The 12570-nt window shown below is 48.5% G+C and overlaps 1 protein-coding gene across 2 annotated transcripts in view; it reads right to left on the reverse strand.

Annotated features, from left to right (window-relative positions):
* Nucleotides 1-12570, reverse strand: part of IGDCC4 (immunoglobulin superfamily DCC subclass member 4) — a 63768-nt gene that overhangs the window by 19687 nt on the left and 31511 nt on the right. For both annotated transcript variants that reach the window (XM_031059686.1, XM_031059684.1), the window contains exons 5-9: nucleotides 5899-6033; nucleotides 3226-3381; nucleotides 2289-2699; nucleotides 1429-1593; nucleotides 297-434 (exon numbers count right to left, since the gene is read on the reverse strand). In XM_031059686.1, coding sequence (XP_030915546.1) covers nucleotides 297-434; nucleotides 1429-1593; nucleotides 2289-2699; nucleotides 3226-3381; nucleotides 5899-6033 — 1005 coding nt within the window. The remainder of the gene's footprint in view (nucleotides 1-296; nucleotides 435-1428; nucleotides 1594-2288; nucleotides 2700-3225; nucleotides 3382-5898; nucleotides 6034-12570) is intronic.

The raw sequence follows: 12570 nt of genomic DNA on the forward strand, positions 1-12570 counted from the left end.
ATACAGCGCAGATAGCAGTGAAGGGCTGCTCATGCAGACATTTCTGGGACAGCTCAAACATGGGTCAGACCATTCTCCTGGGGACATGGCTCCTCCACAACCACACAAAAAGGCACCTCGAGGTGGTATGAAGTGTCACTGCCATAACCACCAGACAGAGCCAAGCTATGAAAGGGTTCTCCTCCCTTGGGTAAAATGGGTCTCTATTTTCAGCTTTGCACCACCTCCCCTTCACATTACAGGCTGTTAACACCACTAGAGCAGACAACACAACCCCTAAATGGTGTTTCCCTCACCTTCCTTGAGGGTGCAGTAGTCGATCTTGTACTTGGTTATCTTGCCATTACTCAGCTCAGGAGGAGGAGGCAGCCACGTCACACGGATGTCACCAGGAGTCATGCTCGACAGGGACAGCTGAGGGGCTGCACTGGGAACTGGGTAACAACAAAGAGAAGTCAGCAAAGACCACAGCAACACATCAACACATCTCTGCCAGCTCTCTGAGCTGGTTGGAGGCCACTGACTTGGCTCTACCACAGTCACTGGTGACTTGGTGTCTGTCCTGCAGGAACCAACACACCACAGCCCTTTCAGAGGTGTCTGGGGAGGGGACATGCTTGACTGCTCCACTTCCAGGCTGACCAGAGCCTGCTGGCCACAGCCACACTGCTCCCAGGGACCTGTGTCCAGAGCAAACTGGGCAGGGTGGCACACACCACCTCTCAGCTTGAGCTGTACGTGGAGCATGAAGGAAACACTAAAGTAAATGGCTCACAGATCCAAACTGCAGCCTGGGAATCCTCACTCCCTTGAGAACCACAGCTCTGGGCTGCAGGCAGCTTTCATGCTTTCAACTCAGCCTTTCAGGCTTCAGACATACACATGGGACCACGCAGGTCACCATGTCAGGAGCATTAAAAGCACATAATGCACATGAGGTCTGCCAAAACCATCTCTGCTTGCCTCTGTCCTGCAGCCTGTTGAAAGCTGTGCATGGCTTCCCGTTGGGCAGCTGTGCTTCTGGCACTCTGCCTTTACTGCTCACAAAATGCTATGTGATAAATGGTAAGATCAACACAAACTACTGGCTCTTAAGGGGTCTGACCTCAAGGCTCCTCCCACCCCTACAAATTGCAATAGATGTTTCTTCTGAGTTGAAATTCAGTCTGGCCCAGAATAAAGCTTAGAGCAATATCACATGGGTTAGATGAAAGCCCTTGGGAGCTGCCTGCAATTCCCAAAGGATTCTCATGGGCCCCACCATCAGCCAGGGTATTTTCATATCCTTCATCACCCAAGCTGATGATGAGTCCAGGGTGCAGGTTTAGGTTTCTAGGAGCTGCTATCACTCTGTAGCACATTCAGTGCTCACCATCAACCAGGTCAAGAACATTTCCTAGGCACCAGTACCCATCTAATTGAACGCACCATCCTCCAGGGTCTGGACAACGATGGAAGAGGACGTCCGGCTGGCTCCGAGCTGGGAATATGCAACCACATAGAAGACATAGTTGGTGTTTGGTTCCAGATCCTTGACTTGCAGCTCAGTTGTGTCGTTATTGACAGCAAACTGGTATTCCACATTATCAGTTCCTAGAGCCAAGGAAACACTGATCAGCAGGTCAGTGAACTGCCAAGACACTCCTGAAAAAGTCACTTAATTCACAAGGTCTGCGGACTAAATCCACTCTAAAAATCACAATATCTTCTCCAGTTTCCCCAGCACCTGCACAGCCTCATCTCTTATATGACTTCTTTGGGCATAAACTCCAATGTCTTATTGTTGATGTCTCCATTTTGACTCAAACTCCTTAAACCATGCTGAAGCAGCTGCAGTTACCAGTTTAATTTTCGGAGGAGCTCTGGCAACAGTTCAGCAGGAGCATTGGCTTGCTGGCTGTTTGGGAAGACATACCCCAAGAGAGCCAGTGTCTCACTTCAGATTCTGGGTGTGGATAATTTAGTGATTCCCCCTGTACACAATGCAGCTGGTTGATATCACTGTTAGCAATCACACTCTTTGCATACAAAATCAGTATGCATAAAATCAGCAATGCCTGGTCCCATAGAATCCAGACAGCTCAGCTGTGTGGACACACTACTGCCAATCAAGAAGTTAGACTATGTTGGCTAATCCGTAGGCACTGTCAACAGATAATACCGACTCCAGGAGAAAATTCCTTTACCAGAAATGGAAAGGGAATTGCCTCACATTTGTCACTAGCTGGGGAAGAAGGTCAACCTTGTACCTTTGACACAGCTGTGCTGCCCAGGGAGGTGACACCTACCCACAGCCCGCTGGTAGTGCAAGGAGAAGCCAATGATCTGCTCGCTGTTGTGCTCCGGCCGCTCCCAGGACACGAGGACGGTGGTGCTGGACAGGGACACAGCTGAGACCTTCTTGGGAGCGCTGGGCAAACCCTCCCGCACGATCACCGAGAGCTTGGCGGTGGCACAGGCCATGCCCAGGCTGTTCTCAGCCACACACTGGTAGTAGCCAGCATCCTCCAGGCCGATCTGGTTGATGACGAGGCTGCCGCTGCTCTGCACCTTCACACGCCCGTTGGAGAGGATGGGCTCCCCGTTCTTCAGCCAGTGGATGGTGGGGGCTGGCTCTCCCTCTGCCTTGCACACAAACCTGGCCGTGCTGGCTCGGGTGCGGGAGATGGTTTCAGGAGCCTGGGAGATGCTAGGAGTAGCTGGGAGGAGAGAGGAAAAATTAATGCAGGAAGGAGGAGGGAAAAATAGCAAAGCAAATCCCTTCTCCTCCCCACTCGGTGCTATGTTTTATTCAGTAGCAGCTTTGCTTACAAGATGGGATTTGCCAGGCAGACTCTAGAGGCTTAATTTAGACTCTGTCCAAAAGGAAAAATAAATTCTGTATCAATCATGTGCTGCATTCCCTGATCCTAGGCTGTTCTCCCTGCTGGCTTCCAGGATACTGCAAGTTAATTGCTGATAGAGATTTCCAAGGGGGAACCCCGGAGAACAAGAATAAGGCATAAAACGGTTCAGTAAATACCAGGAACTAAACCCCAAATTAAAGAGGTGGCACTCCCACTGAGAGCTATCCCAGCTCAGGTCTCTGGCTCTAACCTGGCTCTCACTTCACCCAGCACGAGCCACAAAGGCCACAAAGCCTTGGGGATCTCCTGGATGTTGATCCATGCAACCCACAGCAAACTGGTCAGCATTTGTGCCTGAGAATTTGCCTGCTCTACTCACCGAGGATGCGGAGCTCAGCTGCGGCGGTGACGAACTGCCGGGTTTGGGGTTTGTTGGCTCGGCAGACGTACACCCCGGAGTGATGGGGCTGGCTGGAAGGAATGAGGAGATTTGTCCGGCCCAGCACAATCACATCTGTGGAAATGGATTTTCCATCTGCAGGAAGAAATGTGCACAAATGTGGGAGGGAGCCCAGGCTGCCCTTTATGAGGGCTTGTTAGCAATGCCAGGATCGCAGCTGGGGAGTGGAGAGATCCCCAGATCCCAAACCCCAGCACAGAGGGAGATTCCTGCAGGACATTCCTCAGTGCTTGACAGCCAGCTCAAGCCAACATTGCCTCAAGGTTTAGTTTAGCCTGTAATAATCCAGAAAGTTCTAGTTTGGATCAAAACAGTCTCTGATGCCTAGGGTGTGCCTGCAATGAGAGCCCTAGGAACAGCACATTCAAGGGAAAGCTGTGCTAACACATGGTTTGGAAAAACTGCTGGATCTGCCTGCTGACCCTTATGAGCACTGACACTCATTCATGCAATGTCAGCAAGCCTGTTGAATCACTGACAACTCAGGGACTCCTCCTCCTCCTCTGTGTTCTGGATGTGAATTCAAATTTACTGAGCTTCCTGATACACTCCTTGCTCACAGCTTGGCTGTGAGGTGTCAGAAAGATACCTGGTGCTCCCTGGGACTCTGGTGTTTATGTCAGAGACATGGGCCATGAGCTGCCTTCTACCCATTCTCCAGGCCAGGCTGCGTGCTCAGCACTACTGAGTAGGGAAGGAGGAAAGGACAGCTCCTTATCACTGGCCAGAAGCCAAGATGTCCTTCTACAACTTCAAGTAGCCCTGGGCGCCTTGGCATCACAGACAGTGCAGAGGCTGGTGCTGGGCACTGCATATTCTCAGCATCACTCTGATGTGAGAATCTCAGGGATATGGCATTGGTACCTCTGAGAGTGTGTGGGAGACAAAGCCAAGAGCTGGGAACAAGCTGAGGAAAGGCTTGGATGGGAGGTGTGACACGAGTCTGCAGACTGGGAGGACCAGCCAATTTGTGTAGTACCTGTGCACCACCAGACCTTGTCCCCCTCCACCTGCAGAAGCACCTCTCCAGCACTGCCTGCCTTTACCTCTCCAGCTTCAGCCGAGCCTGGAGCTCACACAGAACAAACTCCCCACCTCCACTGTGAACAGCTGCACTGACTTAGCACCATCAGCAGGGAATGTAGCTGAGAGCAGATCCTCTGCCCCCTCCTGCACTTTGGGAAGGTCTTCAGATGGCCTCACAGTTCAGTGGCTGCAGACTCAGAGCACACAGTCTGCACACCCCACTGCACTGGGGCAGTTGGTTGGAAAACTGACTCCAGATGGTAGCACTTAGCTGACACCACCACGGCTGGCAAGAGCCAAACTGGCAACCTGGAGGTACATCCTCAGTATTCCCCAGGTGACTGATGGTCTAGTAACCCACTCTGCTCCTAAATGAAAGCTCGGAAATAAACTTGTGTAACTCAGAATGACTTGCACTGTTACTCCATCCTTTTAAATTGAAGAGTCCACATAAGGAAGGAGACTGGGACCAAGCAAACACTTGAAAATAAAGCATGGAAAGAACTGGTTCACCAATCCTTCCCACTCCACCCTTGACTTCCTTCCTCATGAAAAACTCTCCTAATGATAATTAAGTGTAATATTATCTACTTTACCATGGACATCAGCAGCTCTCAGTAAAGCAGTAAGCGATCTAGCATGGGAATGCTGAGCATTTGTAATTGTAAAGCACATGGGATAAACTAGAAACATTTCTGTCACAACATTTAAGCCTTGCTCACTTGATTTCCAAAGTGGTATCCTCTGAGGTTTTTTTGCTCCTTTTTTGTGGGGAAGAGGAAATATTTTTATATGCTAAAATTACCGCCTGTGGACAAATCTGGGCTGAAGACCAACCACAATAAATGGTTACAGGGGAGAGGACTCTTAAATCGTGACCTGGATTTATGAAAATGACTGAGAGCCTTTTCTAGGGGAGAATCAACCTCTGAGCTGAGAATGTCTTCAGTCAGAGCCTCTGAAACACATCTAATGGATGTGACTCTCAGTGAAGTGACACTGGCATCCAACTCATGACTTTGGCTATCAGCCCTAGGTAACATCTGCCAGCCCAGCTCATTCATACACCTCTGACGAGACCTAAGCAGCTCCTCAATCCCTCCATTCAACAAAAACCTCCCAGTAACAGTCCCAGTCACTCCAAGGATTAACAGATCTCATCAAGTTTTATAATGCTGCAAGATAATACAAGCTATTTCTCCAGTGCAATGGCAGATTCCACAGAATCCCCAGTAACCTTGGAGCCCGAGGAGGAGTGGCACCTGACCCCATCTCATGACCTTTACTGCTCCAGTTCACATGAGAAAGACCAATTTAGATCAAAAGGCATCCAGGCACAGGTCAAACAACTATAAATTGAATTGTGTGCTTTGTAACCTTCAAGATTTAATTAATAATTCCACTTTAGCAAGGACACCCCACACCGCGACACCACCTGTGTCATTAGGTATCGACATTACAAGCACTCTTCCTGTCCCAGATTTTCCACTCTTAATAGGTTTTTAGAATGCAGTATCCACAGGTTCCTATGGACAACAGAAATTTAGTCCTGTCCCTCATACTCACCTTGTCGTATCCAGGAGACAAAGGGGGTGGGATCAGCAGCTGCCATGCACTCCATCACCACGCTCTCCCCAGCCACCACCGTGGTGTTCTCTGGAGCAGCGATGATGGTGACATCTCCTCCTGCTGCCTGGGAACCTAATGTCAAAAATTTAAAAAAAATCTGTCCTTCCAAGATGCAAAGTTCCCAGAAAAAAAGAGTAGAGTCCTGGCTCCCTAGCTGTGCTTCCCTGGGCAGTCTCATGTGTGGAAATGGCTCGGGCCCAGCTTGGGGAGAAAAACAGGTCTCGCTTTCATATGACTACAGAATTTTAATAAAGAAACAAACAATCTGCCCAGCAAAATTTACTCTAATCATACGGCTCCTAATAACAGGATTTTCACATGGAAAACAAGTAGAATTTCAGCCCAACACCTTCATGAACTGTTGCTACATGGATGTTTGTTCATTAGATGAAACAAGACACCACTGTCCTCAAACAGAGCAACACCAACACTCACCCTTGCCAAAGCACTGGAGCAGCTCAGAAAGAATCCAGTCACTTGGCAAAAGAAATTCTAATAGCCAGATGCTGGACTGTAAACTGCAACACAGAGAGGTCATGGCTGCATCCTGGCCTTCACCTGACAGCACAAAGACTGATCAGTCATCCCACATCTGGAGGAGACAGTGCTGTGTAGCTTGTACGTGCACAGACCCAGAGCCAACACTTAAATCAAGCAAGGTTTACAGGAAGGTCTCCAGGCTGCATTGCACAATGCCTTGAGAATGGGATGGGGATATTCTGCTTGAAATGAACCTTCTGCCTGTGTCTGCCCACTGCTGAGCAGAGGTTAAAGGAAGGTTAAGGAAATGCCTTTGCAGCAGCCAAATTTCTGTTGTCAGATGAAAACAACCGGAGCACTCTTGAGCAGACCAGAGTGTTCATGACCCTCACCAGTTCCTCCAGCTCTCTCAAATACCCCTAACTCTGGGGGACACTTTTGTTGTCGTCCTCATGAAGGGAGAAATAACTGTAGAGGAGTCACATAGTGCCAGTAACAATTAAGCCTGCAATGAAAGTTATTGGCAGCGGTTCTCAAACAAATAAAAGCAGGACCTTTCTGAACTCAGTGTATCAAGATGCTGCAGAGTTCAAAACCCAAGAGATTCACACAAGCTCAAAAAGGACACATTTACCAGGACTGTTAAATATGGTCTCATTGCAGTCCCCAGCCCAAAATGCTCCTGACTGGGATACTCTGACTGGGACTCTGATTGTCAGATGCTGAGGGAGATGTCCAAGGAAAGCACCATGTCCTCCCTGCCCAGTTTCTTTACATGCTGTCCTCTAGCACCTGCTCTGGTCACTTCTGCAGACCCTCACTGGCCATTCATGCAGCATCCAACCAATTCACTCATATCTGAATTCCTTGGGGATATAAACCAGAGGAGCTTCAGCCTCACAGGCAGAGCTGCCCGCATGGCAGGAGGCCCACAGGGCTGCACTGAATGTGCTGTGCTCAGCCCAGCCCCAGGCTCAGTGCCAGTCAATCTAGGCAGGGCAGTCTTGCCAAAGCATTGGTTCCACACCGAAATGTTCTCGCAGTCCATACGTGCATGAAAGGGATTTCCATCTCTAGAATTACATGAGCACAGTCAAGAGGAGCCAGCAGAATCCCTGAGGCACCAAAGGAAACCAGGAGTGAGCAGGAGCCAGTGCTTGTCCAGCAGATGGAAGCAGAGACCGAGGAGCGCCCACAGTGCCTGACCTGGGGCAGTGGCCTGACCACGCTGACCTGCAATCCCAGCCCTGGGCAAACACCAGCAAGAAGAGCTGCCCTGGGGCAGGGAAGAGCCAAGCCAGCTGTCCTCCTTCCAGTGGACTGAGTACCCTACACAGAGGGGTTGGTGTGGACAGGCAAACCCAGTTTCCTTCTGGGCTGGCCAGGGCTTTGCTCCATCAAATCCACTGCTGCACCCATCGTCCACATCCACAGACACCTTCAGCCTCACAGCCAGCACACCTGGCTGCAGCAGGACAACCTGGGGGACAGCACAGGGATAGGATATGGGTTCTGAGAACTCAGTGACAATCAGATAAAAATCCTGGTCACTCTGAAATACCGAGACAGAAAATGGGCTTAATGCAAAAACTGGCTTGAGAGCTTCCACCCCAGGCACGTAAGCTCAAGGATCAGAGAAACTCAGGCTCTCTGCAACAGCAGCTTTCTTTAACTCCAGCTCTAGTTCAACAAAGCACTAAAATCCACAAGTAATCATTAGTCCTGCACAAGAACTGAGCACAGGGACTTCAGGGAGGCCCAGCTTGATGGGTGAGGCTGCTCTGCACATTGTTAATGTGAGGTGTTTACCCCATATGGCACAGAGGGATGAGGCAATGTCAGAGAAAGAACAAGGAGGAGCTTTCCAGCCAGGATTTGGAAGGAAACACATGAAAGAGCATCAGAAACAAAGGCAAAGGGTTTTACAGCTGCCATTCAAGAGAAGGCCACAGTGCTGGAAAGACACTGGAGAACCCAATAAGTTGTGCTGAATGAGCTGGGGGAAGTGGGGCAAAGGAGCCAGGTGAGGAGCTGCTCTGTGCTTAGCAGGGCTGGATGTGGTCACACATCTCCACACAGCCCAGGCTCAGGCTCAGCTCACCCTGCACAGGGCTCAGCAAACCCAATATGCCCACCCTGGACACCAATCACTGCCTGCAGGGCCACGGCAGCTTCTGAAGAAAAGGAGCAGGGCAGCAGCTGGCACCACATATCCTGGGAGCAGGAATGTCCACGGTAGGATGTCCATCCTACCCTGAGAGTGAGATTCTTTACCCAGCACCACTGGCTGCCACATACCTGCTGGGCAGGACGTGGCTGAGGCACGTCTGTGTGCAAAAAGCTGTCTTTTTCTGCACTGCTGGGGGAAAAAATAAATCTAGAGTAAAAAAAAAAATAACACCAGCCAGATGGTAATATATTCCCTGCCAGATTTCCAAGCAGCTTTCTCTACCAACTTAGAGCAGAGAAAGAGAGAAAGCTGCTCAAACCTGACTTAAACACTCATCTGCTTCATCAGGTGCCCAGGTGTTGACTGGCAAAGGCACCTTACAGGTTACAGAGGCTTCACCTGAAGGCACTTGTCCTGTGTCACTTGGTCCCTGACAGCTGCCTGGTAGTGCTGTCAGTCAATAGGAGAGAGGTTTTAGCTTAGTTTCAGCCTCGAAAAACTATTGGGAAAATATATTAGTCCAGGCCCCATATCTGATTATTACTGAAAATTATATTACAAACATAAACAGTTCTGCTTGCTTTCTCAGTGCATTCCTGGGTGTGTGCATGGATGAATGCCCCTCACACTTCTTGCACAAACACATTTCTCTCTAGCTTTGTATTCCATTGTGGGTGTGTCAGAGCAAGTCCACAAGTCAAGTTTCTCTTCAAACTGAGCCCCTTTGGAGTACTTTTTCCCCCTGCCACCTCTCTAGGCCAGTTGGACACAATGGATCACAAGTTCACCCCCACAAACTCTGTTTCAGTGAGGAGTTCCCAAGAACAGTACTCAGCTAACCAGGGAAACTTCCACACAGGGGATTCCAACACACATCGAAGAGTAAAACCAACGTGAGGCTTTTTGTCTCTGCTGCCATTAAGACAATTTCAGGTCAAGAGGGAATTATCAGAACCAAAGGAAAAAAAGAGCTGCAGTTTCCAAGACATCTTTCACTGCCTGAACAAAACAGGTCACTGAATGCACCTGCGCCGTGCTGGCTGCTCTGGGGCATGAAAAGCTTTCACAGAGCTGCTATTTAAAACTTGGGCTTTGAGATTTCTCCCACTCTGCCAGCTTTGTTTTGTCTCTCCAAGCAGCAGAGCTGCTCCAGCCAAAAGCTTTGCACAGCCCAAGGCACAACCCATGGATTCACATCAAAACTCTCCATCACTGAGGCCTTTGTGGACTTTCTGCCCTTCTGAATCAGATGGATCAATTTTACCCTCTTTTCACATATGGGTGCCAGGAATGGCTCTGGGATCACTGTGAGTAGTGCACAGAACTGAGGGAAATTCTTAGGGCACTGAAAGAGTTTGAGAAGGCAGCCCTCTTCCTGCACAGTTTGTTAACCCCCTGCACAGGGAGACAACAAAGGTGCTACCACAGGCCAAGAGCCCAGACTTACTTATCAGCTGCAGAAATATTTCAAAATATTGCTTGCAGTTTATTGTCTCCAAATGACTGACTCACTACAGAGGACTTCTCAGCATATGTGTTTTTCTACTTTCCTGTCACGAGACAGGGGAGTCAGGCCAAACCTGGGTGCTCCACTTTGTTGTACCACTGCTCTCACAGGCACCCCTCAGTGCCTGGAGCTGGGCAGGCACAGAGGAAATGTAACAAAGCATTTAGGATGATGTGTTTTAAATTGAAAAGGAGGTGGGGAGGGAAGCACAGGGAACCTGTGAGTGAGCTAGTGGCCAGACACACTTCAGCACACTCCTGAGGTTGCCCAATCTCCACAAATCCAATTGTGTCATTTCACAGTGAAGGTGAACTCTGAGCAGGGATGTCAAGGGAGGCACCAAGGGGAGCTGATTGGGACAAAGCTCAAAATGTTTATTTGAGCTTATGGCTTGAGTTATAATATCCATCAGTGACTTCCATCTCCAAGAGTTCATAACTTGGCTCTGCCTCTAATGCATCCATGATTCAAGAGTGATCCTCTCCCACCTCCCTGCTCTTGTTAGTGCAGAGTATCAGCAAAGAATTCAGGCAGTGCAACAGGAGGAAAATGCTTTTTGTTCAGCCAATTTGTGATGGCCGTTTGCAGTGACAAGGGGACGACTTCTTGGATGGGAACTGACACCTCTCTCCCGATTCTATGAACACCCTGCCTTGGCAAAAGTGCTGGAAGGTTAAACATGACTTGCATGGCGACACATTCAGCTCTCAGCTGTCAGCAGGTCAAGATTTGGAGATCTCTGACAATCAAGCAACAATCTTCTGTTCTGCGAACTTTCTCACCCTCTCTGGAGGAGGAGCATGAAACCTTATTCATCCCTGCGAGCCTCCTCCGGGAATAGATCCTAGCACTGAGCAGCTGTTCATTAGAGAAAGTCAATGCTGTCACTGCTGTTATTCTGCAGACAATAGAGGAGCAAATTACCCATTGCAAAGCACACACCTTCAAAAATGCGGGCGCTGTGTTTGCAGAGCATGTCCTACTCCCACTCCCCAGCTCTCTCCCTTTTCCTGGATAACTCACAGACCTCCTGGACTGTTAGGGAAGAAGCTGACAGCAACTGTGGAGGAGAAAAACATCCTCCAGACCTGCCTTTCTCCTCCCGTTACACTGCCCTGGAAATTTATCTGTAATTTATTTCAACTTCAGGACAGGATAACTAGCATGTAAAATCTCTAGGCAAAACTCTTGCCCAGTTGTATCCAAACACATGGAATATTTGCTTTTAGGGCAATATAAACAATGTCAGATCTCCCACCTGAGCATGTTTAGCAATAGGCATTTCTTATTTTCTAACTGTTCTAACCTGAAAATGCCAAGGCACAGCTTTGTGAACAGGAAAGCATAAAGAACTGGGACAAGGAAGTTTTCATAAGTGACTAAAGAAGGTGAGTGGTGACCTTTTAACACCCTAAATCAGGTGTTCCCAAGTGTCTTAAGTCAAAAACTGCCTCCTCTTATCCCCAAATGCAAGCACATATCCTTTCTGAAACTTACCATTTACTTTTTGGAGTTTTTCTCCCATCTTTGCTATATCAGTGTCTGTGGCAGCTTGGATCCAAGTTTTCCTGTCATTGAAGGGATGGGACGACTTTTGGTTACAAGGTTATGGACTCAATTCCTCAACTTTAGTGCTCTCAGAACTCCTTCTCTGCAGCCTTTGGTCCCCAAGCCTTGCAGGATCTTTTAGGTGTGTGCCTCAGCAGAAACCACAGCAAGGACGGTGCTTTGGTACTGGGACTGCAGATATGTTCCTTTCCTTTCCCTTCCCAGGCACCTGTGGAGTGTCTGGGTCAGCACACAAGTCATCCAGGGAGGCTGAAAACGAACTGGGCTTCCATTGCTCAGTGTATTGGAGTAATAGGTTATTTCTGCCCAACAATACAGATGAGCTCAATAAATCAGTTTTGTATTGTCTTTTTACCTCATGTCTTCCAAACGTTTTGTAAGCAATTATGCATTTGTCAATACAAACACTGAACTGAAAAGCTGAACAGGGAAGAATTTATCTCCATGTTTTGGAATGTCTCTCTTTGGAGTCTCTCTTCCTCCTTACTAAGATGGTGCTGCAGCAGAGCAGTGACATCCTGTCATCTTTAAAGCAGCACACAAAGAAACATGTGGGATTAAAACACAGAAGTTCAATCATTTTTCAGTGCTATTAAAAGACCTGCACACACAGCACTTGTATCTCAAACTATGATCCCAAAATCCCCCAAGAAATAAGTCAGCAAACAGATCCTAAAATATATGGTCCAACCTACACATTACTAAACTTGCTCCTCTGCTGTTTGCATATACATGAAAAACAGAGAATGTAACAGATTAAATACACTTCTCTGATTAAAAAAAGATGCAGAGAGATTAATCAGTTTGGACGAGGACTGTCCATTTACTACCTGGATGTACTCCTCAGATCACCACCTGCCACAGCTTCTGGGGTCTCTCCACA

The sequence above is a fragment of the Geospiza fortis genome, unplaced genomic scaffold (genome assembly GCF_000277835.1).
Source record: "Geospiza fortis unplaced genomic scaffold, GeoFor_1.0 scaffold2, whole genome shotgun sequence".
In the NCBI taxonomy this organism is placed as follows: Eukaryota; Metazoa; Chordata; class Aves; order Passeriformes; family Thraupidae; genus Geospiza; species Geospiza fortis.